We start from the raw sequence: 25,259 nt of genomic DNA, 5'->3' as shown, positions 1-25,259 counted from the left end.
GCTTTGAAAAAGGTCTTATTTCTTACAGCACCGTTGAGAATTTATTGATCAGCCTTTGCTTTTAAACACCTCATTTCCTCAATAGATGGTCAGTGCATCATGCTGCTTGTCCTTTTAACCCCCCACTGACCATCACGTGAACTTTACATGAACCCTTCGTGCACGGTCATGACCGGGTCACACAGTGGTCAATGATCAGACACACAGGGACAATAGTACTTAATGACTTTATTAATAATATGATTTCAAAATAAAAAATAACATTAAAATAACATGTTTTGTCCTTGTTAACAACTTGCATCATATGGCCACATGGTGGCATCGTAATGCCAAGTTTTTACTTTTAAAAATACCAAATTGTTCTTCTGCCATCCAGTTCATTTGTTCTACTGACTTTGTAGACCCCCCCCCCCCCCCAGCCCACCCCCAGTTTAAAAAAAAAATTAAACCTTTATAAATACAGGCAACCCTGTCCCCTTGTCACAGACACATTATGATGACCACTGACACAGGAAACGCCCCTCTGCACATGCCCCCTCCCACCCCTTTCCACATATTAGCAACAAACCATTTGCTCCTCGTCCTCTAAAGATCCACACAGTAGATATTCTACCTTAGCTGTATTATACAATTATTATATATAATAGTCTCAGCTGAAATGCTCCACTCCTACAGACCTGCTCATAGAGTTGCGAAGTGGAGCAGTGTTTTTCTCCATTCGGTTTTTCCCATTTTCAAGTTTTTCCTTTCATTAATACCATCATCACAGACACACAGGACTGTCCCAGATCATATATATTCATGTTATGATCGTGTTTTATCCATGGCTGTAAATACTACAGTACACATGATCCTGAGCTGCTGTTGCCATGGAGACGAAGCTAATGTATTAGGGATGTATTAAGAGAGCTGGATATGGTGCAGCGCTTAGTCTCTCTGCTTATTTGTCCAACTATTGTTCATGATATTGCAACAAATCAGTCCCCCAAACAAGATTTTAACAATAGAACATCATAAAAAAAGGTTTATATTCTATTATTTTCATATCCGTATCTGTAAAATGGACATCTGTGGACTAAATCTTATGGTTCTACAGAAGCAGCAAGTTCATGAACCAGTTCGGGGGTCAAGTTTAGATCAGACAGGGAAAAAATGACTTGGAAAAAAGCATCAGTTAATGCACAATCAATCTTTTCAAAAAGAGATATAAAATGAAACACTACATTAATTTAGAGAGGCTACTGGACCAGAGTGTAGCCTGTAAAAGCATCATGCTTTTGTCTCTCTATATTGTGGCCCGATGGTCTAACTGGGAGCGTCTCCAACCGTGAGTCACTTAATGTCGTCTATGGGAAGAATGAATAACCCAAAACTGCTCCTCCAACTTTGCAACTCTATTGTTTCCTATGATGTGTTTCTTCAGGCTCAAGTTATCATAACACAAGAAAACTAGGCAAAGATGACAGTTTGGGTTTGGGTACAAACTCCTATGAATGAGTAAGAAAAACAAAAACATAACGAGACGTGACAGAGAAAATAAAAACTTTAGCTCAACAGTTTTAAGTTCCTTGAACCGAAGTGAAGACTCGTCGTGCCCTCAGTCTGGTCCAGTTATCTGCACTAGAAGCAGAAGGTGATGACAAAGTTTAGCTCATACCGCAAACATTTTCCAACACCTGCTGTTCAGCTGTCATCAGGATCATGATGCACAAAATCATACAGGGAACACATTTTATGCCTTGAATAGATTCAATAGGCATGTTTGTTTGTGAATAATAGTGACAGAACATGCCAAAATCAAGACAATTAAATAAGAAAAAAAATAAATTTGGCAAAGAAAAATCAATTCATATTGTATTGCATGTAAATATTGTATAAAATCCTTAAAAATACAGTTTAGGTAACTACTTAAGTACTGAAGTCATCACAGCCAAAAGTGCAGAGGTCCATAAATAAAACATTGACTGTGGCTAGACAGTGGGGCTTCACCAGTCCCCACATAACTCCCCCTCTCCACTACCACCACAAGGGACTTAATGAGCGCCTGGTCGAAGGTCAGAGTTCATGAACTAGGACTTAAAAGTTCCCACATCGATGCACAGAGAGGAGGACAGGAAGGAAAGTTTTTCTCTTTTCTTTTTTCAATTCTCTCCTATCGCTGACAAACACACTCGCAGATGCACAAACATCACTCACACAGTTGTAGAGTTCATTCTCAGTAATCACGGCCTGAAGTTCTGTTGACAGAGGCACACCAAGAGAAAATGAAGGTGGGACGGGGAGGAGGGCAGAAGTGAGGGCAGGAAGAAGGGGGTTACTGCAGGGCACATAAGGCGGCAGGGATACAGGTTTTATTTTTAATCTTTTTCTTTTTTAAAATTGTGTGTTTGAGACACGTTTTCCGTGCTCAGACGACGTTTACAGTAAGGGCAAAGGGAGTGTGTACAGGTCGCTGAGCCAGGCAGGCAACAGAAGAAGAAAGTTAAGTTTTAAAGCTTTTGGAGCATCACAATGAAAGAAATAAAAAATAAAAAAATAAAAACAGTCGGCAGGAATAAAACTGAAGAGGAGGAGAGGGGGGCAGGGAGGGAATCGTTCATTGAAGGTTTGTACCACAACAGGCCAGTGTGCGTTTTTCTGTGTGTTTGTGTGAAGCCTAGAGGGGCCACAGGAACTAACACACCAGGGGCCTGAATCACAAAGCAGATTCACCTCACTCTGGCTTTCTTTTGAGTTTTTTCTGGCTTCACAAATCCACAAAAACACCGACTGTCCTGGAAACCGGTCTCACAAAGCTGGTTCCGGGCTCTGTTAACCCACAGATTACTAAAGTGGGCAGGAGCTTGCTGACATTAAAGAGGTGCAACAAAAACCCAAAACTACTTCAGCAGACCAAGAGCAGCATAATTTATGTCAAGTAAAACTCTTGATTATTATTGGGCTGCAGCAGCTAAAGGTCAAATTCAAAGTTAAAACTATACAGAAGACATGTAGCCATGACATGGATAAAAAAAATGGGGGTATATACATACTAGGAAATTACAGATTAATGCAATCATCAAATGCTACGACTAACAGACTATACGCTTATTATACAGTAAAAGCTAAAATAATTAGTTCATCCAAAAAAAAAAAAAAAAAAACATTTTCATAATATATTATGAAAAAAAATTTAATTGGCCGTTTTCTTTGCCACACATGATGGCGAACTGAGTATCTGTCGGTTTTGCACATCTAGTCAAACAAAACAAGACGAATGAAGACAACGCTTTGGTCTGTGAGAAATTAGAGCAAGTCTTTATCGCTGTTTTTATTTATTTGTAGGCTTCTTGTCACTAAGTATTTACAGATTTGGATCTAATCCTCAAAACTTCAACTTCTCTGAAGCAGCTTAGTGGTGCAGTATGGGTTTTAGTGATCTGACTTAAAGTGAGCCGGCTTTGTGAGATCAGTCTAATAAACTAATCTTGCTAATGATGCAGGCCCCTGGGCAACACGTTTAAAATATTTGGGGAAAGAAAACACAAGAACCACTTTTAGCTTATTTCTCTGCCTAACTGTCCTTTGTAGATGCTGTTCAAGTGCCTAGTAACTTGGTATCAAATGCTCCACTATTAGTTCAAATCCTTAAAACCACTTGAAGAGGGAACTCGGGGCCCTATTCAACGACAACCGTCTCACAAAACACACAACACAGCTGAAAGCAACTGTTACTAGAGCTAATTAATGTGAGTAACTACCACACAGTCACCTGACGTTTCCTCTTCGAAACACTGAATCTAATCTCAAAAAGCAAGAACATAAAAACGCGACGGCTATCGGTGTAAAATAGTCGTCGTAAAACGTTGAGAGGGTCTGATGAATAAAAATATCACTGATAAAAAAGGGACAACAGCCTACGAAGACATTGGAAAAGGAGAAGCAGGGATGGAAGCCATTAAGACAATACTGGATATTCAGGCATCCCAATTAACACTTGGGGGGGGTTCAATCTGTGTGACCATGGCTAACAGAGCGCACACCCCCCCTCACACTGCAAGTCGCAGAAAAGGCACTAGAGTGGGGCTGTTGCTAGCCGTAGAAAAGTAAAAGTAATATACATTCATAGCTCACAGGTTATTTTAACCGCAGTCTGGGAATAAATACACAAAACGCACTTGTAGAAAAATAAAATGTAAAAAAGCGTGGCCCCTTTTTTTCTTATTTTTGGATTCTGGGAGACAAGTATGGCTACTTTTTCACGGCTTTTTTTTTTTTATTTTTTTTTTTTAAACCCCCCCACCCTACCCTACCCACCACTTAGAAGGCAATTCAGAAGTGATCCTCCACTGCTGTGGCCGCGAGCAGTCGAGCCCTTTCATGGACGCCAATATGGGAATAAGAGAGGAGAAAGAGGAGGAGAAGGGTGGAGAGCAGGGATGGAGTGACTGGGGCTTCGGTGGGAAGGGGCAGATTGGGATGGAGGGGGGCTGTTGGTAGGAGGTCAAGGCTCAGCTTTCAGTGCGAGGAAGTAGAGGGGGAAACTCAACAGAACGCGTTTTCAGATGTTCAGACAACAGAGAAACCTCATCTGAAACAGTCGCACACACACATACAGCACACGTCTCAGTGTCTTCATATACAGTGTTAAATGTAAGAATTTGTGCACGAGTCTTGGTACCACTTTACTATAACCACCCCCAATTTAACACTGAAAGCACTTCACATTTAATAAACACACTATAATGCAGTTGTATGCAGCAATAAGGCCATTTTAAGTGTTTATTAATGTACAGTCTGTCAGCAGCTGCCATTTCTTCTGTCAAGATGTTTTTTGGACTAGAGCTGCAATAATTAGTCAATAATTAGTTAATTGACTAATCAATTAGTCAATAAACAGAACATGAACTGATAATATAAATAATTAATGGTTGCAGCTTTCTGAACAGTGGAGATATATATTTATATCTGGCACTTACTAAAGACACTTATTTTGAAATGGAGAGTACTGTTGCTTCTAAAAAGTGTTCCTTTGTGGGTTGTTTTGTAGCTTTAATGTTGCTTTAGTGAGTCAGTCCGTCATGGTACTGCCATGGAAGAAATAAATCCATGATCAGTGAATGAGAGAGTGCAAGAGTGAGCTAATCCAAGACTGAAACAAGCAAGTGTGACTATCTGAATGACAGACAAGCGACAAAAAAAGGAAATTTAAGTTCTACTTTCATTATAGTATTTCAAGTTTCAATTCTTCCAGAGAAAAGGCTTCAAGGTCGAGCGCACACTATCCTAATGTGAGTAGTATGGAAGTGTTCTGTATCTTCAAAACGTCTCCCAAAGACGAAATCTGGATCTTATATTAAAATATAAGGCTGCTGTTTTAAAATGTTTTTCTATATTATGACTATTTTCAACAATTCCCACACAGAGACTAATATATTCTGTAGTTGACTCTTACCCTAAAGGATGTGAAAGGTGACGAAAAAAAAGCATGTTTTTTTTATTTATTATACAGTGGCAATAGAAAAGTATGCAAACCATTTGGAAATTCCTGGATTTTATGCAAGTAAAGGTTCTTGTCACTGTATATATGTATTTTTAACAAATATCTGGGCCACATATTTTTCAATGAAGAACCACGCCGCCCAGTGCAGCTCTGTGTCTCCCTGATGTGTTTTTAATGGTTTTTGAACAACAATGGAAAATATTGATACAGACAAACTAAACCAGGAGGAGACTGGCAGGGATTAAATGGCTTGTAACTTGCTTCCTATGGTTTCAGTTTGGTGAGCACTTGTATATAAATGTTTCTAACTATCTGCTTCATACTACACAGATTGTAGTCTTGGTTAACCTCCTCCACATGATGTTATCTTTAGGAGTTATTCAGCTAGAAGCAGAGAGATACAGTATATAGTATACAGGGAAGACAGAGGGACATTTAATAACATTCATATAAATATAATCCAAATCTAAAACCACATGATGCAAGCTAAAAATTTTTAATCACCCTTAAACCATGTGGTAATTCACTGTTGGTTTTCTTTCTGTGTGGGAATTGTTGAAAAGAGTAAAACACGTAAAACCGGTAATCCCTATGCTTCAAGTTCAATACAGTAAACAAATAAACACTTAAATCTACTTACAACTATATTAGTGTGATATTAACCATTTGTTCATGTTTATTAATGTTATTGAGGGGGTTAGACTAAAAGTAAAGTGTTACCTGAATCTGTATTTGTTTAGCGTGTGGGAGGAGGGGGGGAAACTGGCTGTTGTTTGTGCTCGAGCTTCACCAACAAAGAGAAGTGAATAACCAGAAAGACAACATCTCCTCTTAAACCTCAGCAGTGCTCACACACACACAGGCGCGCACAGACAACACACACCACTCGAGACTATGTCGGGAGAGAAATGAGCTCCAGCTGACAGCAGGGGGAAGGGAACTGGAGTGTTCTGCCGAGTAAGGAGTGTGCGTGTGAAGGGGGAGGTAGAGGAGGAGGAGGAGGAGGAGGGGAAGTATTGGGTTTTGCAAAGGCGGGAGCAATATGAGTGAAGGAGGAGGTGCGGGGTGCATTCCACAGTTCTGCACAGACTCAAAAAAAGAGATGTGTAGTGGAAATCCTGACTGTAGACAGAGCTCAGCTACTCCAGTGCTCTCTTCCACACCTCCTCCTCCCCTTCCTCCAGGTTCCTCCCCAGCGTCATGTGAAGGTGGTGCGTCTTCATGTGTGCTTGTGTTTGTTCGTGTGTTTCTGTTTGTGTGGTAGTTGTTCGATGGTTCAGTCAGGCCTGTAAAGCAGCTGCGACAGGTGTAGCTGCTCGCCGTCTCCTTACAGAGGAGATATATTGGCGAGTCTACCTCCACCGCTGCCGTCCACACGCCGTTTCCCACTTCCTGTCACGTGGCCGTCGCTTCCAGGTAGCTCTGTAGTTTACGGACAGTGGACTCGTCCAGTGAAAAGAGGTCAAAGTCAAAGGTGGTGTTGGTTACGTTAAAGTGACCCGTCTCCTCGATTAGGTTGACAATCTGACAGATGATAAGAGATCATTTTTATATTGTTTACCATATGAACAACAGAATTCAGACCATTTTAATAATGATACAAACATCATCATCAATATTTTAGCTTAAATGGAGAAAACATTTTCTAATGCAGTGTTTTAAAGACCAATTATGGCAGGATGGTCATCAAACGCTAGACAGCATCCACTGAAAACACAGGCCTAAACACACCTGTTGTAGGACGTTACGCTCTCTTAAAGCCATCAGTCTGCGATGGAGGTCCACCAGTTCTTCTGTGTAGGCCTGCAGGGCATTGGTGGGAGGTAACAGGAAAGTGAACGTTCAGTACAGTGTTAATGACAAGACTAGAACCTAAAGATTTATCTGTCAATCATTAAGTGAAGTTACACAATTTATAACAAAATATGATGTACTTGTTTTCATTCATATATGTGGTATTAATTTATACCTAATTCTATGTTTTTATACCGATTACTGTCTATGACTTGTTCTTTATTTCAATCTGAAAGTTTAAGAGCTGTTTGTTTTTGACAATGTTAGAAATTAAATGTCTAAATCTGAACAGCATCATTTGAAGGATGAGTGAGAAGACGGAGGTGGAGGTGTGCCAAAAATAAAGAGAAACTCACTAACATGAGGACTAGTTCTTCAGTTTTATAAAATATAAAAAGGTGTATTATAATGTAAAAGGACTTAATATATTGTCCACATTTTGAATAGAAGTTTGTTACTTGGAGCTATATATGGAAACTTAAGTGACACCAAATGATTATGTAACATTATGCTCACAGCTTTTGTTTTAGCTTCCACTGCGCCACGGATCAGTGAATTGCAAAACAAATGATCACAGATATCAAATAAACCATGATGAACAGTGGGCCAGGAAATCCGAGGCAGATCAACATCACTAAGAGTTTAATTTGTTTGTTTGTTTTTTTTTTCTCAAACATCTTCCTTTGTATTTAGGATTAAAAGTGTCCACAGACTCTTTCTCCGTGAGATTTAGCAGATGTTTAAACGTGAAAGTTTGACATCGGATCAGTTTACCAGAGTTTCAGTACTTGAGTCATTCAGTTCTACTAAGAGGAAAGGACAGGTTTCTTTTGGAGGGTTCAAAGCCTAGAGTCTGCCTGGATCACATCTGGATCAATTCACTGGCCATTCATGCATCTTGAATTCATTAATACACTCATTTAACACTGACAAATACACTTGTGCGTGAGAGAGTTGAAACATAAAAAGTTTGATTTACCCTTCCTACCTTGTCGTATCCCTTCTTCAACACCTTCTCTGAGCGAAATGAGGAATCTGGACTCTTTCTGACTGGCACCTGCAGATAAAAATCACAAGAGAAAGGAGAGGGGAAGAATAATAATAGCAAGCGAGGATGGAAAGAAGAGAAACAGAGAGGGTGATGTGAGACCATGAGGCAATGTAGGACACCAATTACAGTTTCCATATCGGTTTGCTTCAGGCTACTTTGCATAGAGATGCAGTCACACAAAAAAGCCATAACAATACACCACGTATTAAAATTCAGACAGAGCCGCCTTTACTAAACTAATGGCTTGGATTGTTTGTTAATGTTGTTTTGATAGTGTTACTCATACATGACATCCTCAAACACACATTTGTTCATTTTACTCACAAAACCACAACATAATGTTTCAGGAAATTCCTGCTCATGTTGGCCAAGGATTAGGTTGATAGCTAAACACTAAAGAATGCACATACTGTATGCAGGAAAAACACAATGCCATTAAAATAAATAAAAGCAGAATCAATAAACAGCAGGTTCCACTATGACTCAGACAGTTGACGAGCATGACCGGAGATGAACACAGAGCTTTAGTGTTTATTTTTGTAGTAAAACTTTTTTAGCCTCTGTCAATAGTCCAGTCAAAGGAGGCAGTTAAATGAGACGTTTGTGTAACTCACTTTATTATTAGAGGAGCTGTGTTTCTGCGGGGGCGGGGCGGGGTCTCGACTGGGGCGGTGCGATCCGTCACTGCTGTCACTCTCGCTGTCCAGGCTGAGACTAACAGGGAGACAGGGTGAGGTCAGAGGTGAATCACACACAAACAAAAGACAGAAGACATCGTCATGATGCTCAGCCTTGTACTTGGATGTGACTGAACTGGTTTTTATTATTATTAATTAGATGTCAATATGATCCACTCGAAACAATGTTAGTCATTTCTGGTTATTGCTTTTAATTAGCATTTATCTTTTAATGGTTGGAGGCTAAAATTAAAACACCTTCAAGAAAAGTTAATGTGCTCACAGAGTGTTTGAGCACATTTCAAGTTCACTGTGTGCAGGATCGCTCTAATAATATCATGGCAGCAATCTGGGTCAGTCTGTGATCATTTTAGAGGTACAGTGGCTTCAGATAGATTTCAGACACATTCACTTTTTCCATACTACACTGTTCTGTAAATATAATTTAAAATTGGCAAGTAGCTGCCAAAGCCCAGACTTAAACCCCAAAGGAGACCTGTGGAAAGGCCTGAAGATGGCCGTCCACAGATACTTCCCATCCAACCTATTGGAGCTTCTGTGGAGGAGGAATGGGATAAAATGCTCAAATGCAAATGTGCAAAGAGGCCAAGGAGACTCAAATCTGTAAATGCTGCCAAAAGGGCTTCTATAATATACTGTAGACAGGTTAAATCAACACATTTGGACTCATACAAAAATGTTTTCACTTTGTCATTACATGTTTTTGATAAGATTAACAACAGACAATATGCATTTTACAGTACAATTAAATCTAGAACACAAAGTTTGCATACTCATTTTGGAGGTATATTGACATTAAACTGAAAATTGTAGTTGTACGATTTGCTGCACATGGAAAAATAATGCCAGCATATACTGTTTCCATCCACCTTTAATAACATTTAAATTGTGGAAAGTGAAAATGGAATAAAGATAAAAAAAAGTGAATCAGATTGGCTGAAGTGGAAACTCTGTTGTACTGATAAAGTCAACATGTGACACACAGACAATGGAAACATTCAGCAAATAAACTATGACGTACATGAAGTGTGAACATCAAGTGAAGCATTACTGAAACAATTAAAAATAGTGGCAGATGAAAACATCACATGCGTGTGCCTAGCGCCCAGCTCATAGCACTCACATAACAGCAGTGGACTGTGATCTACATTAGTTCACATTTCCTTTTCCAGTTTTCTGAAAAGGCCTTTAAACTTTGCTCTGAATTTGGATGATAACATCAATCCATCCCTCATTCATCCATATGCATTGTCATGAAAACACAACAAAACAATAAACCAGCTTTGACCAATATGCTGGCACTTATATGAATAACAAATAACTTAAAAGAGAAGAACATGCAAAGCGAGTTTGCAGTAGCATTACTCTAACTTGCAGTGTTCTCCATCTTGTCAACATGTGTCAGTGTGAAATAAGACCACAGTTTTTAAATGATGAACTTTTGTTAGGAAATATCCCCAAAAAAGATCACACAGTGTGGAGGAACCTTTAAAGAGACTAACCGAGAGTCACGGTTGGGGGGGTTGGTTTTGATGGGCGTCTCCTCCTCTGAGCTGCTGTCGTCATCGTCCGACTCTTCTGACTGAATCTCCTCCACCATGGATCGTAAGGGGCCTGAGAGAGACGACAAAACACACGAACTAATAAACATCAAAGATTTAAAACCATTCTTTATCAGATACAGGCACACTGACAGTGACAAACACCCAACACGTTGGTTTCTTAACTGTCGTGTAAACAAAAAAACGTGATTCGGGTAGAGAATCAGAGAAACCTCATTTCCCCAGTATTTCTCCTGTAGAATGCTGGTTTCTCTGCTACATATATACACACATAATCACATGTCTAATTGGCTTTTATAAAAACTGCAGACAGACCCAAATCCTCCAAAATAATCTCTCTAATGAAAACTAGATGAAAGAACTGTACCTTGTCCTTGTTTCTGTCCTGGTTCAAAGTCTGAGTCTGAACTAGAGTCAGAACTGGAACTGGAGTTTGAAGGACTGGAAGGAGCCGACTGCTGTAGGAAGAGGTGGAAGAGGTGGAAGAGAAGTGTCCAAGAGAGCAAAGATATGAAACGGACAGACAGGGAGGAAGTTAGTCTCAAGTTAAAGTTCAACATAAGAAGTAATTCTTGTGCCGTTTGTGATCTCTGGAGAACTGGCTTTTTTCTCTGACTCTGCTTTTGAGAAATAAACAATATTTGAAACGAAATTACATCCAATCAGAAAAAAGGAAAACATTCTTATCTTTCTGTAAATGCAAGTGTAAAAAAGGGCTAAAAATACAAATGAACAAGAATAACATAAAACTGTAGCTAGAATTATTAGTTGATAGAATAATAATTATTGCCCATTATTAATATTATAATTATAATTATAATATTAACCTATGGGTGACCATCAAAGTTACAGCAACATAATGACTAAAGCCTGCTACTCCAGCCAGTCAGTCAGAACTAATGAAGCTTCTCGGATCAGAGGTAAAACCTCTTCAGCTTAAAGTCCAGTTGCCACTGAACATCACCTTTAGATAACAGGATGGATGACTGAACATCTTCATAGACTTAGTCTTAAAGAGATCACCTTGGATTATACGTAACTGTAACAGAAATCAAATAAACTGAGCAATCAATCAGAAAAAAGGAAGATTGAGCAATAATAATTATCTGTAGCCCTGGATAAAATATAATAATTACAGAACTTTTGAAATACTTTTTAAAAGGTGTCCCCATTTTAATGAAAGTTGGAAACAAATAAGTAAAGTCTTGCATCTACTCGTACCTCTGACTTTGAAGATGCTTCGTCCTCTGAGTTCGACTCCTCTGACTCTGGAAACTTCTTGGGTTCCTTCACCTCCTGTGTGTCATTTTTGCCTTTAGCCCAACGACCTTTTTCCTTCGGGGGTTTCTTCTCTGCGTATGGCTGGCTAGCTGCAGTTGTGGAGGAGACACGAGGAGAAGCCCCTGTAAAGGTGCCGCTGGCTGGCCCCTTCGGCCCCTCAGAGCTGCCCTTCTTCTGCTTCTTTGCACTGGGTTTTGGAGACTCCACAGTAGAGGGTCGTTTCCCTGGAGCTTTTGGCTCTGCCTGCCCGCCCCCGCCTCCTCCCCCACCACCCCCTCCGCTGCCAGCCCCCCCTCCTTTCGGGGACATGCCTTCCATCTTTGAATCCTTCAGAGTGAGTTTAGGCTCCTTGAAGGCAGCCTTGGGTAGAACCTTTACTTCATCTTTCACTTTGATCTCTGACGGCTTTTTTGAAGACGATGATGAAGACGAGGAAGGGTCGCGGCCACTCTTGCTGCTTCCGTCTCTGTCATTGTCTCCTTTCGACGTGGCTTTGCTCTCAGAGTCTTTTCGGGGACGCTCACGATGCTCCTTGGTCAACTTGTGCGGTTTGGGTGCTTTGCTGCTGCCACTACTTCCTTCTTTGCTGGGTTCCTGGCAAGACAAAACAACAGCATTAACGTGAATGAAAAGGTAATAAAAAAGGAGCAAAATAAACTAAAGTGCTTGTGCAATAACAAGACAAAAGTGGAATCTCATTTTTGCAGGTAAAGGCCGGATTTGGAGTAAGCTGGCTGAATTTACATATGACATTTACATTAGAGAGTAAGCAAATTTAAAATGAAGGTGCATTACCACCAAAAGTTCCAGGAACTTTAATTTCCCCAAAACTAACAACTAGGAACTGCACCAGATAACATTTTAACAGCACATCTGTGCTTTACAGCATGAACAAAGCCCTGGTAAAAGCATATAGGCCTTGTGACATATGAAAAGCATGACTGTTACCATTCACACCATCGATATTCTATTAGTTATAAAATCTCTTACTATGCTATATGGTCTTGTGTGACCACACAAGACCATATTTATATTTATTTACCATATGTCACCAGTCTTGACTGATTGTTTGCCAATTTTGCATTTCAGTCATATTACCTGGACTTTATCCTACAAGTCCCCTAGTACAAAGTCTGTTTAATGTCTGTGCGAACCTTTGTGTGAATACAGCTAGTCACAGTCTGGTTTAATCACAGCGACTGCTCAGTACAAAACTATTAACTATAGGGAGAATTTACCATGCTTTCAGTTGTTGTATTGTGCTTCCCTCCTTCAGGAAACTGGGGTTACATAAGACAACACTTCTAACCATGTAACTGGCTCTACTTCGATGTGCTGTAAACAAAACACTGTGACTTCCGTGGTGTACTTTCTGTGTGTCACACTGTTCCTTCATGCTGCATGCTCCTCTCCAAAACCAAACAATCTATTTCCCCAAGTGACAATGCAGGTCACCTGTCCTTTCTCCTGCTGTGTGGTGCATGTGTGAATACACAACCCCGCTCAATGTCTGGACCTGACTCTCCAGACACAGTCCGCAGTGCACATGTGAAAACAGCTTTAGCAATCCATCTGACACGTCTCTTATATAGTGAGGAGACAGTCCAGAATAGGTTATGGCTGCTCCATCCTAATAACTGAAAAACTGCAGAGAAAGCCTGACCTTTAAATCTTCCAGGTGTACAACAATGCTGTGACAATCAGTAGCTTGTTTCACTAATCAGCACAGCAGCCTAAAGGCTGCTGCAAAGAGTACTACCATGCCCTGAGCCCTGACTTTTCTGAGGGCTAAAACTATTTACACAGAATCTCGTTTAGAGCCTGGAGCTTCAGGTGGAAACACAGGCAGCTGAATCGAGTTCCCCAAAGGGTTCCTGTTCCTTAGGGAAGGTGCCGGCAGTAGATAGTCATCTTTTGTTGTAAAAATGTGTAAACAAACTCACCACTGAGCCACAGGAGCGGTTTGTAACAGAGTTCTCTGGCACAGAGATTCAGGGAGTGGATGATGTTTCCACAATGTCCGTTCATATATCAGCAAACTGTTTTACAGGTTTTCAAACTGACACTATTTAACTTGATATTTACATAGAGACGTTATTAAATCCAGTCACTGTAAAGAAATGTGATACAAAGTCGAAGATTTGAGAAAGTGTGTGTGTGTCTTCGGAGTTAGCTCTCATGCTCTCACTGTTTTTCTATGTCAGCAGATGGACACAGCTGGATGAAACATAGTCCTCTATCTGCCTCAAGTTCAACACTTCCCCTCTGGTATGAAACATGTATTTCTAATTTTACGTGTAGGGGAAATTTTCAACAAGATATATACCAATTTATCATCAGCTTCGCTTGAAGTTGGTCACAAATGTAGATGTTTTTACAAGTTTTGTAACAGAAGCAAATCTTATCGACAAAGAACTGCACAGTGAAGGGCTGATAGTATAACAGTGGCAACACTGAATGTAAGGGGATCATTTTGCTGGTTTTCTCCTGATATGTTCCCTTTCCTGGCAGATAGACAGGCTGAGTAATTCTGCATACATGCATACAGATGCTCAAACACAGCTGGCAACAATTAGGAGCCTTAGTCAGCCTGCTCTGAAAACTGATTTGATGATTTTGTTAAGAAATACAATGTTCATTTAAAGATCTACCTCTGTATTCTGTAAAAAAAAAAAATCATTAAAACTTGAATGATCAATGGAGTTGTGTAGAGAAACCTGAGCAGCCCTAGTAAGATGATATTTTTTGTAAGCAGTGTTACCAACCTTTGACACATGAGAGGTCTTGGTCTTCTTGGGGTCTGAGAAGGCAGAGAGGGGGATGGTGGGGAGTATTGGGTAGTCTGGACTGGGCCTAGACACGGCTTCAGCCCCCTCTGGAACCACCAGTACCTGAAGTAAAAGAAACAAGAGTTAAGGAGACTCTTATGTCATCTTTAAAAGCCACAGCCATACATTATACGCACTGTATTAGTGAGGATAGGGTATTTTATAGAACTGGAAACTGGAACCCTTAATAAGTCTCATTATTTTTATCTAAAGACGGTGTTGGATGAGCCATAAATTATCTTAAAAAGCCAAAAAAACAAAACAAATACAAACTAACTGTATGATCATTACATTAAGAGTGAGAGCCCTGTGCTTCTGTGTGAAGTAACACTACCAGTGTTCCAATATCTGGCACAGTGTAAAGCATAAGAAGAGATTGTTTGATGCGATGATCCATAGAGCTGCATTTGTCTGAGGCACAGTATTCACGAGAGGATGATCATCAGAGGCGAACTGAGAGGGACAGCCACACTAGCTTCTCAAGCTTGTTTTCAACAAAACAACCTGCTGGCTACTGAAAAGGTCGAATAGAGGCATCTGGGTTAAGGACCCTGCTCAAAGGCACTACAGTGATGTTTGTAAGACACAAGCAAGCCCTGTGAAAATGGAAACAATTAAGCTAGTATGACAATATGGAAACTTGAATTCCTCTACAGACACAACCTTGATTGTTCGAAAATGAAACCTGTGTGTAAGGAATCAGGTATAACACCTAGAAAAGCAGTGTCTGTTCTCACTGTTTTATCATATAATATGTTACATGCTAACTACAGTATCAATTGACTATACTCAGTTGTTCAGTCATCAGTCCAGTCAACCTGGCAAGCAGCCAGTGTGTCAAGCAGCCTCACCCCTCCAGCTTTGATCAGCTTTCTCCTGAATTCTTTGGTGGGGTTGTTGAAGGTGAGCTTCTCACAGCGTAGATGGTTGACAGGGGGGTTGCCCTCCAAGTTAAGGAACAGGTCATAGTTGAAACACACCTTTTTTGGCTCCTCCTGATTCAAGACAAAAGGGCAGAGTTTTATGAAGGTAAACAGTGAGTTTTTTAACATAATGTAAAATCATTTGTTTGACTTTCTATATTACTGCCCTAGATGCATTAATCTCTTAAAACCTACAAATTGCATAACAAAAGATAAATGCTGAACAAATTAACTATCACCTTAGTTATAAAAAAAAAAAAAAAACTGGAGTCAACACATTGATAAGACATTCCTGGGTGAAGGTGTTGATTTGCAGAGAGTGGGACAATTAAAGTTGAGGAAAATGCATTAAGATGCTACTGAGAGATTTTATAAACAAAAATGACTTCCTGTAAATCAGGGCATGGATTAATGGTTGCTCATATTTACACTCCTCGTGCTTCCCTTCAAATATTTCCTAGCTCTCCTAGACAGATTTGTCCATTGTGCTCAAGTTAATTGCAGGATGTAACATTTTTGGAGCCAGTCCAAAGGTCCAATATTGTGAAGACTTGTAGGAGACAATGATTCAGTAATGTGCACATACCTCAAAGGAGAAAGTGGCTCTTCTTTCATTATTCATTTTAATGACTAAAGTAGACTTAAAGGTGCCGGTATAATAGTGTGTGCTCATTTAAGGTCTCTACATCAAAGACATTTTTTTACTAATGTAATCAGGTATTCTGATGGGCTGAGTTGATATATAAGACCAAGTGTCTAACCTACTTAAGCCTTTAAATCGAAAGCTATGTAGTGTGAAACCATTCACAAAGCTTCTGATTCATCACTGCGTTTGCTTTGCACTAAAGCAATCTGATTATTCCAGCTTATGAGCAGTAACCTGATTGCAGACACATCCAGTGAAAGCAAAAGTGAGTTTTTTTAACTGAGTAAAAGAATGAATTTGTTTATATTGAGTCAATTCATGCTGTAAAAAAAACAGATTTCTTCATACGATCACGATTCTGTAACGATCACTTTTATTTCTCTAATGGAGCTGGGCTGATTCGTCCCTGTGATTTTAATACTATCCAATAATTGATCTACTGGTAACAATCACAAGTGGAGTGGATTTTAGTAAATGCGCTAATCCTTTAGTAATTCAGCTGCTTCTCCTTCTACTGCTCAGTGTGAAAACAAGCTTTTGGGTCACCTGTCGCCAATGCAAAGCCATGTAACAGCTTATCAAAGGGACTGCCGTAAAGGCAGTTACAGACAGGAACTTGGTTAAAATGCCATCTGGAACAATGAGCTAAACTACTGAGGAGCACAGGTAATAGTTAATTCCCAATCCTCTCCCGGTTCCCATCCAAACAGGGCTCTCATTCATTCTCCTTCAATTATTTCTAATTTCAGCGCAGTTCAGCACCAACCACAAATATTCTACTAATTTAAGTTTCCCTAAATTTTTCACAATATTTCAAAAATCAATTCACAAACTCAGACTATACTGAAGTGTAAAGATTTATAACGATTCACACACTATGAGATTTCCAAAATATTGTTCCACAAAGTACAAATACTTTATATTAGTTCAGTATCTACAAAAATAAACCTATCAACACAATACAGTTTATTATCAGTATCCAGTCACTCTTACTTTGTTCTTGAAATAAACCTCAATAGGCATCAGGAAGCCTGCGTAGCCCGACTCCTCAACTTTGTATGGAGGCTCCTTGCATACTGTAGACAAAAGATGTTTCAGTGATATTACACTTTGATAATCAGTATCAGGAGCATCACACACTATAATATTAGTAGAGTTAATGTATAGTCAAACCAATTAGTTTATCACATCACAGATCACACACAAAATACATCAGTCTCATACAAAGAGAAGTTAGAAATTTGATTTAAATAATTCCTATTATTATGCTACTATTTACTAATAAATCTTATTCCAATCTGCCATCTCTAGGCAGGCAGACAAGTATTAGATACTAGATATAAACAAAGTTTAATCCTGACCTCCACCCAACACTAAGCACTATGTATAAATAACCTCTAATTACTACTAAGCTGTGATGGAACTGTGTGTTTGTTCCATCCAGTAATGAACTAAAATGAAAGACGGGTGGTTCAGGCAAGGATCTAAAAATTGATTTAAAAGATCTGATCATTTCATTAACTAAACCTCTCAAACTTTATAGTGCATTATCATAATGGTTACAAGTATTATATTGATATTTCAATGAATCTTTTATATAATGAAAAGGACTTTCTCTGCAGCCAATACTCACTTTAACCTCTGATCATTTTAGACAATCAATGTGAAACTTTGAATTTCATTTGCACAATTAGTGAGTTAACTGAATAGCTGATTGCCATAACATTTATTGGCAACAACTCAGATAATAAGCTAAGATTAATGCTTCACAAATGTGATAATTGGCTGTTTTTCTTACAGCTAATTATCACAATCAATCATACCTGATTATAAATTTCATATTGTGTGAAAACTATATAAAAGACTCTTTATTAGTACAAACTAATTGCATCTGTGTGTCAAATATCTCTGTCATTACCTCTCTTGGGTTTGGGGAAGCTCTCATGCAGGCGGAAGACAACCTTCTCAACAAAGTGCTGGATGTCGCCGGTCTCTGGCCCTCGGACAAACACCATCCAGTCGTGGGTGAAGCCTTCTGATGTCACTTTCTTCCTTAGCTGAGCTCTGTGACCCAGCTCAAGCTTCACCTGCACTGTGCACTAAAAAGAGACAAGAAGCCAAGTGTCAAAAACGGTATCTTACTACACAAGGCCTGTGAGTGTAGGAGTATATGCATAAGGGGAATATTAGTAAACGGTGAACTACAAAGGCAGGATGAGATAAAAACCGGTTTAATCAGATAAAGAAATGGTTAATGAAGTAGAAGCAGAACATTTGTCTGCTGTTATCTACACACTGTGGTGAGCAGACAAAGGTTAAATCTTGAGCGTTTTTTCTGCTTCAGATGAGTGTTTTACTATACTATTTTTTCCCTTTTAAATTTATATCTATCTTATCTGCAAGACATCAACATTTTAAATCTAACTGATGTTGGAAATGAAATCACAATAGCTGCAGATTATGAAATAAAAAAAAGATAAAGAAGATTTATTTACCTCTTATTATTTCTAAATTGATAAAATTAACTAGTTCATAAAATGTCAAAAAAATAGAGAGAAATCACAAGATTTCACAATTCCCTAAAATCTTAGATCTCATTTTCAGGTTACTTATTTTGTCCAATTCTTTTCCTGAACTCAAAGATGAAGCCGAAACTAATGTTCTGCTTCACAAATGATTTAATTAATCAATTATCAACAAGCTTGCAGAATCAAATCCTTACTCAATTTTGTTTTAGCTCTGTTAAACTCTGAATTGATTTCTGTACTCACATGGAAAATATATACATGAAAATAGCACACTTTAATTTCTGAAGTTGCATCAAATCCATTTTATCCAAAACAACTTAAGTACAAAGCAAGCAACAAATCTCAGGAGACATCTAAAGCAAAGTGCCGTGAGAAGAAATGTTTTGTGAGAGATTAGAACCAAACATGGGAAAAGATTTTTTTAAGTTATTAAGATGTGGAGTCTTATTTTGGAGCCATATTTTCACATTTTAAAAGTGAGGCTACTGAGTAACAGTGAGGTAGCTTGTTCCAACATTGAGGGACCACTGAGCTGAAAAGCTTTGCTTGGAAAGAATATTGAAAAAAATTTGAATATCTAAATCAGAGAGGATAGAGAGGCCCATTATCAGATAATATTACCATTAGTAATATTAGTAGTATTAGTCAGTTTATAAGTTTAAAAGGCAAACCGATTATTACAAACTATTATGTTAACAAAGCTGAAATCATGTAGATTTTAATGGAAAACAAGGACATGTCTAAGTGACCCCGAACTTCTGAAGAGTAGTGTACAATATCTGATTTCCTAGATAATAAACTGAATATCTGGTTAGTTGGACATTTTACGGATGTTACCTTGAACTCTGGGAAACTGCTTTTCATTTGACAACATTCATCAGATCTTACAATGTGCTATATAAATAAACATGCTGCTTTATTATCTTCTGACACATTTGGTAGATGGATATAAATAATTGTTAGTTGCATCTATGCTGTAGAGTAGGACTGAAAAGTACAAGACATGTGATACGCTTACTAAAGGTGATGCTATGTTCTAGATTAACCTGGCCTGATACACCTGAAGAGGCCACATTCACTGTTTCGGATGTTAAATAGTCTGAATTGATAATGAATCCTTGTCTTTGGCAGTGACAAATTACACCTGAAGAAACATGTTGTAGCTGAGGCTGCTTCTGAAATACAAACAGCGTTTCTCCAAGGTTCACAAAGTTAACTTTAAAACCTTTAAAACCACATAATACAATTTAGTAACTGTCAAATTGCCCAAAGAATAAAAATATAAATAAAATATGACAGTTTTAGATTTTTCCTTTCATGGCATATTCAGAGTAGTATAATCAATTATTAAAAGTGACCTGGAGCTGGACCAGCAGGAGAAAACAGATGGATGAGTGAATGGATTAACAATATTAATAAACAATAATAATAAATAAGACTTCTGGAAACAAGGGTTAATAGTATTTATACAGTCGGCTTTGGCTTTCTTGCACAAGAAACCTAAATCAGACCTGCAGATACCCTAGAACACAAGCAAAACGTGTAGTAAGATTAATCCACTAGGCTATCATTAATTGGTTTCTGAATCCACCTTGAACAAAGCCCTTAATCTCTAATTTGAGTGTGCGGACTTAAGTTAACTGAAGAGGAGAGGCCAAACATTTGGCCTGAACAATCAAAAAGCTGCACCGGTGTCGGGAATGGGAGTAATCACTGCCTGAGCCGACAGATCTCAAAAGGTTTGTCCAGAAGAGGGGCACATCGCTGAGCGACCTCTCTCTGATAGGAACAATAACAGCAATGAGATGAAATGACAGCGTGCTGGTGCAGCGGTGGTGATTGCAATGGAAAATGAGGAGACTATGGAGTACAGAAGGGAATAAGGGGTGAGTGGGTGACGAGAGGGGACAGAGGCACTTTATGGCCAGGGAAGGACTGAAGAATGTGGGGATTTGGCCCTGGCACTAAGCAGCTCGTGAGCTGGGACTGAGTGGGGGGATTAAAGGGGACAGGACGGAGATGAGCTGGTCTGCCATTCTCCAGTTCTCTCTCTCTCTCCCTCTCACACACACACACACCCACCCTGGCACTCTGCCCGGTTATTCTGTGCCAGTAATGCCCTTAAACTCCAGACTCCACCACACCCAAAGTAAGCAGCCGTGAAGTCTCTCCAACCATCAACACCACCTCCCTCGGAGGAGTCCACAAATTCAGGAATGTGATAAGGACAACATAAAACTCAGGGCGATAATGAGCTAAAGAGGAAAACAATAGAAGAAAGCCATTTCCCCCCTGGATTAATAAATTTCTTTGCATCTATTAATTAATAACAACAATAAACTCAAATGTGTCTAATATATTTTACAAATAACCAAAAGATTTGTAAAATATCAAAACTATTGTGTAAAAAGGTGATGTCTTGACAAATTTAACTTTACACTAATCTAAAACCAAGATAAAAGGCTAACGTTTACATTTTAAAACTGGAGAAAGGACGTGTTTAGCATTTCGACAAAAAAAAAAAAAAAAGCATCAAACTTCTTGCACTAATTTTCTGTGAATACACTAATGTAAAAAGTACTTTTTAATATAGACTCATCTGCCACTTATTGATTACATGAGTAATGAAATTATAGAAAATACTATATTTAGAAAGGTCTTTAATCTTAAACTGTAAAGTGCCTTGATATAACTCTTGTTGTGATTGGGCACTATATAAAAAAAACTGAATTATAGACTTTTGATTATTATTTGAATTATTATTGAAAAAAAAAAAGTCTAAACATTAAGAAATACTAAACTAAACTAGGTGAGTAGCTAAAAATACAAACTCGGTGGGATATTTCCTTTAGAGCGATAACGGTGATCCATCTTCTTATCATTCACCTAAATACGTCCTTGTCAACAGTTTGTCTTGGCATTGTATCATTTGGCTTTGCATTTCAGCATGCTTATTGTGTGTGCATGGAAATGCATCATCATGCAGCTATACTGTCACTAGAAAATATATAGAGAAAAACACTAGTGAGTAGCGACTGGAAATTTATTGTGTCAAACTGTTTAAAATATGAAACAAAGCAGGGTGTCAGAAAGGTCTGAAACATAAACTGCCATTAACACCCGTGGAGGCAATAAGAGGCTGAGCAAATTAGAACAAAACAACTCTGAAGAGAGATCAAAATTAATTGAACTATGTCAAACTGGCTGAATGGTTTCTGTCATCAAGTTCCACCAGCACCTAATGGACAGAATTGACTTGTGGCCACAGATGTATTTAGTCATCCTTGACTAAAGGCAATGCAGGGAATATAAAAACAAAACAAAAAACACTCACTAACATTGAGATGATGCGTACATACCCCCCCTTTCTTTCTCATACACAGTTCTGCAATTGAAGGGAAATACAAATTTTGGCAGACACACTGGCTCCTATGAAAACAATGAACTCCCAGCTGCCATGTAAATAACACCCCTTATGACCATGTTTAATCTCTTCCAGCTAATAAATTACTGAAATAAAAAGTCAGACTTTCCCCTAAAAGAGGACACACACAAACAACCACGACAACAGTTCTGTTGTGATGAAGCTGTAGGTTCCAGCTTAGCCCTTCGTCAAATCTTAAATATCTAGATAACGCAAAGAGAGGTGAAATAGTTTTACTGAAAAATGGAGACCCCCAGGAGAGTCATAAATAGTCTATGTGCAGCACCTAGGAAAACATTGAGTGTTGGAAATAGAGCACATGGGGATAGGGACAAGCTTCATGACCACCAATGTTGTTCATACACAAAGATCTCAGCAATGACAGACAAAGTCATAACCCTACTTCACTGTCCACACATAAAGCAGTTTGGCTTATGAAGATGTTTTCCAGCTGTGTCATGATGCTCTAATGTGCAATAAATACATTCAAATAAAACATTTACAGACTTCACTTCTCTACATTGTGGATTGATGAGACTCACAAGTTTATTAAATACACCTATAATAAAGCTTCATTTCATGAAGATTGTAATTAATAGGCTATATTAAGTTTAGGGTTTACACAATATTAACACATGTACTACAAAGAAGTACAACCCAACAGCAGCAGAACTACAGCCTCTAAATCGCTAAAGCTCCTTGAACTAAACAATGTAATCTTCATGAAGATATAGGCTTTATTTGACGGATGATGCATTAGACACCAATAACCTGGAAACTGTGCATGTTTGTGTAATAAGAATAAAAAACCTTCTGCAGATCTTTTACATGCAATATAGGTAACATTCATAGAGAAGTTCAATTGCACTACCCTTTTAGTTCATAGCAGACGACTTCCTCTGGATGCACATTCACAGATCTAGTTAAAACTTCAAAGGAACCAACACTGAATGGGGACTAGTTCCAAGAAAGTGGCTCAGCCACTTTCCATGGGTGTGTGTGGCCTAACCATCTGAAATATAGTCCTGAATAACCTCAGGTATTTACAAAGTAACCCATTTTCAAGCAGATGTGTAATTTGTTTACCCACTTTTCTGTTTTCTGCTAAATAAATTATGCAGCTTTTTAAGATGACATAAATTTTAACTGTGCAAAGTCATAGTATAAAACATGCAAGAGCAGTGAATGATCTTTTGCAAGATCAAAGGCTGCACAGACCAGTCCTTGAAATTATGTTTTATATATATATAGAGATTTTTTTTTTCCCTTTATAATGATCAAGCACAACAAGGGTGGTCACCATGACTGGGCTCATGTTCACCCAACGTTTGCCACACAGAGAATTTGTCAGCTTTTCCACCATGCTACATGCATTTCACTCCACAATCATGAGTGTGGGCAGAATTAAACATTAACCGACTGCTTGCAAATGATGCACAGACGTTAGAGAAGTCGTATGGTTTTTGTCTTTTTTTTTTTTATTAGCCCTGTGTGTGAAGATTTCAGGCCGCTGGCAGTGGAGACACCACCCTCCTCTCCAGCCAAACCTGGAGAGGACAAATCTTTTTTCCCCGGCGCCTTGAAGCGGCTCCTTAGCCTTTAGCCAACGGCCGACACTCTCCTGTGGGTAGACTAGCTTAGCTTAGCCACACAAAACCTCGATTCAAATTGCCCTTCGTGGGGTTTCATTGTGTGCATGTGCTTTTCAACAAAACACGGCACATTAAACATCAGCTGGGAGGCTCTTTGTGTGTCTGCTTGTGGCTACGGCTACACAGCCGGGCTCAATGCTGTGGGAGACCGAAGCTAGCTAGCGGTAAATACCGATGTATGAGTGCCCAGCTAGCATAGCTCCAGAGCCAAACAACTACGAGTTCATTAGCAGCAGGAGCTTTTTTTTTTTTCTTCTGGCTAGCAGAACACAGCATTCATTGCTAACCTGCCAGCTCGCACACTGCTGGCATTTTCACCGTGAAAAGTTCACATTCCGCAAGGAGACACAAAAGCCACAGTACCTGGTTCTCCATGTTTCTCTGGCCTCACTGATTGTTGTATTTATTTACAGCGGCGTTTGTGGACCGTCTCCCCAGCCCGTGCTCCTCATTGTGTGTCAATCCAGCCCAGAAGCGGAAGGCAGACGGCTCCCCTCCCCTTCCAGACGGCTGCTGGCAGGCGACCAAAACAGAAAGCTCGCTCAGCCAATCACACAGCAGGGAATTCAAGAACGCTCGCAGGCAACCAATCAGAATAGGCGAGGGGCGGGACAGAAGCCGGCCTACAAATACAATTAAAGCATTCGCTGGAGGTTTTGTCGAGTGACAGCAAATTTGTCCCAATGGCCGCAGCTCTGTTTCAATTGTAAAATGCACATGATGCTAATTGATTAATCTGGGCTTTATTGTATGGGTTGTTGCGGTAAATGTAATATCATTAAACTTAATAAATGAACATTATGTTTTACTCATGCCACTTAATGTTGGCTAAATTTGCGGTGATGGGAATTACTCAAAGGCTTTTATTTTTTTTTTAAAGTGCCCTCCAGTTTTGCAGAACAATTCCATATTTCTGTTTTTGCAGAAATCATGTCTTGTATAATGCATTGGTCATTGTTGGTTTTAGTATATTATGCGATTTGTTGTTAATAGCAGGGGCAATAATCAGATATTTAAACATTGTTTATATTTTTAATTAATTCTTAATTAACTAAACGTGTCATGAATTTATGCATCATTAACAGAATTTCAAGCTGCTATAATAAAATAAAATGCTGATCATTTGTTAATGATGAGCAGCAGGAATTCATGATACATGTACCATTAATGCCTACATTAACTGATAAATCATGCATTTGTTAAGCATTACCTATGTATCCTGCACCCTTATTAGGGTTTGTATGAACTGTTTACCTTTTAAGGTCACATTTTATATCTTTTTACTCATACAACACATTATTCAAAAGGAATTGTGATTGAAATACACAATTTATGGATCACAAAAGCACAGTAGGGGATTTGTTAAACAGAGTACATCTGGATAAAAGTA

General features: G+C 38.9%; 1 protein-coding gene across 4 annotated transcripts; it reads right to left on the bottom strand.

Moving 5' to 3' along the window:
- Window positions 1-5,669: 5,669 nt before the first annotated feature.
- Window positions 5,670-24,369, bottom strand: mllt1a (MLLT1 super elongation complex subunit a). 4 transcript variants are annotated; one of them, XM_026345685.1, is made up of 12 exons: window positions 24,233-24,369; window positions 18,184-18,364; window positions 17,259-17,341; window positions 15,548-15,691; window positions 14,634-14,759; window positions 11,809-12,462; window positions 10,955-11,045; window positions 10,528-10,639; window positions 8,942-9,041; window positions 8,256-8,333; window positions 7,214-7,285; window positions 5,670-7,006 (listed from the first exon to the last, which is right to left on the bottom strand). In XM_026345685.1, the coding sequence occupies exons 1-12, from the start codon at window positions 24,242-24,244 to the stop codon at window positions 6,878-6,880; spliced, it is 1,782 nt and encodes a 593-aa protein (XP_026201470.1). In that variant the 5' UTR covers window positions 24,245-24,369; the 3' UTR covers window positions 5,670-6,877. The 4 variants fall into 4 exon arrangements, with proteins under 4 accessions (XP_026201470.1, XP_026201472.1, XP_026201471.1 ...); XM_026345687.1 differs by having other exon boundaries at window positions 8,265-8,333; XM_026345686.1 differs by having other exon boundaries at window positions 10,955-11,042.
- Window positions 24,370-25,259: the final 890 nt, after the last annotated feature.

This window comes from Anabas testudineus, chromosome 4 (genome assembly GCF_900324465.2).
Source record: "Anabas testudineus chromosome 4, fAnaTes1.2, whole genome shotgun sequence".
Lineage (NCBI taxonomy): Eukaryota > Metazoa > Chordata > Actinopteri > Anabantiformes > Anabantidae > Anabas > Anabas testudineus.
This window is presented reverse-complemented; position numbering and strand designations above follow the sequence as displayed.

Excerpts from the sequence above, each read along its gene's own strand:
- mllt1a (XM_026345685.1), bottom strand. Across the intron at positions 11,046-11,808 it reads AAGCATCTTCAAAGTCAGAG|CAGTCGGCTCCTTCCAGTCC; the intron begins GTACGAGTAGAT and ends CTCTTCCTACAG. Across the intron at positions 7,286-8,255 it reads GATACGACAAGGTAGGAAGG|GCCTACACAGAAGAACTGGT; the intron begins GTAAATCAAACT and ends AATGCCCTGCAG.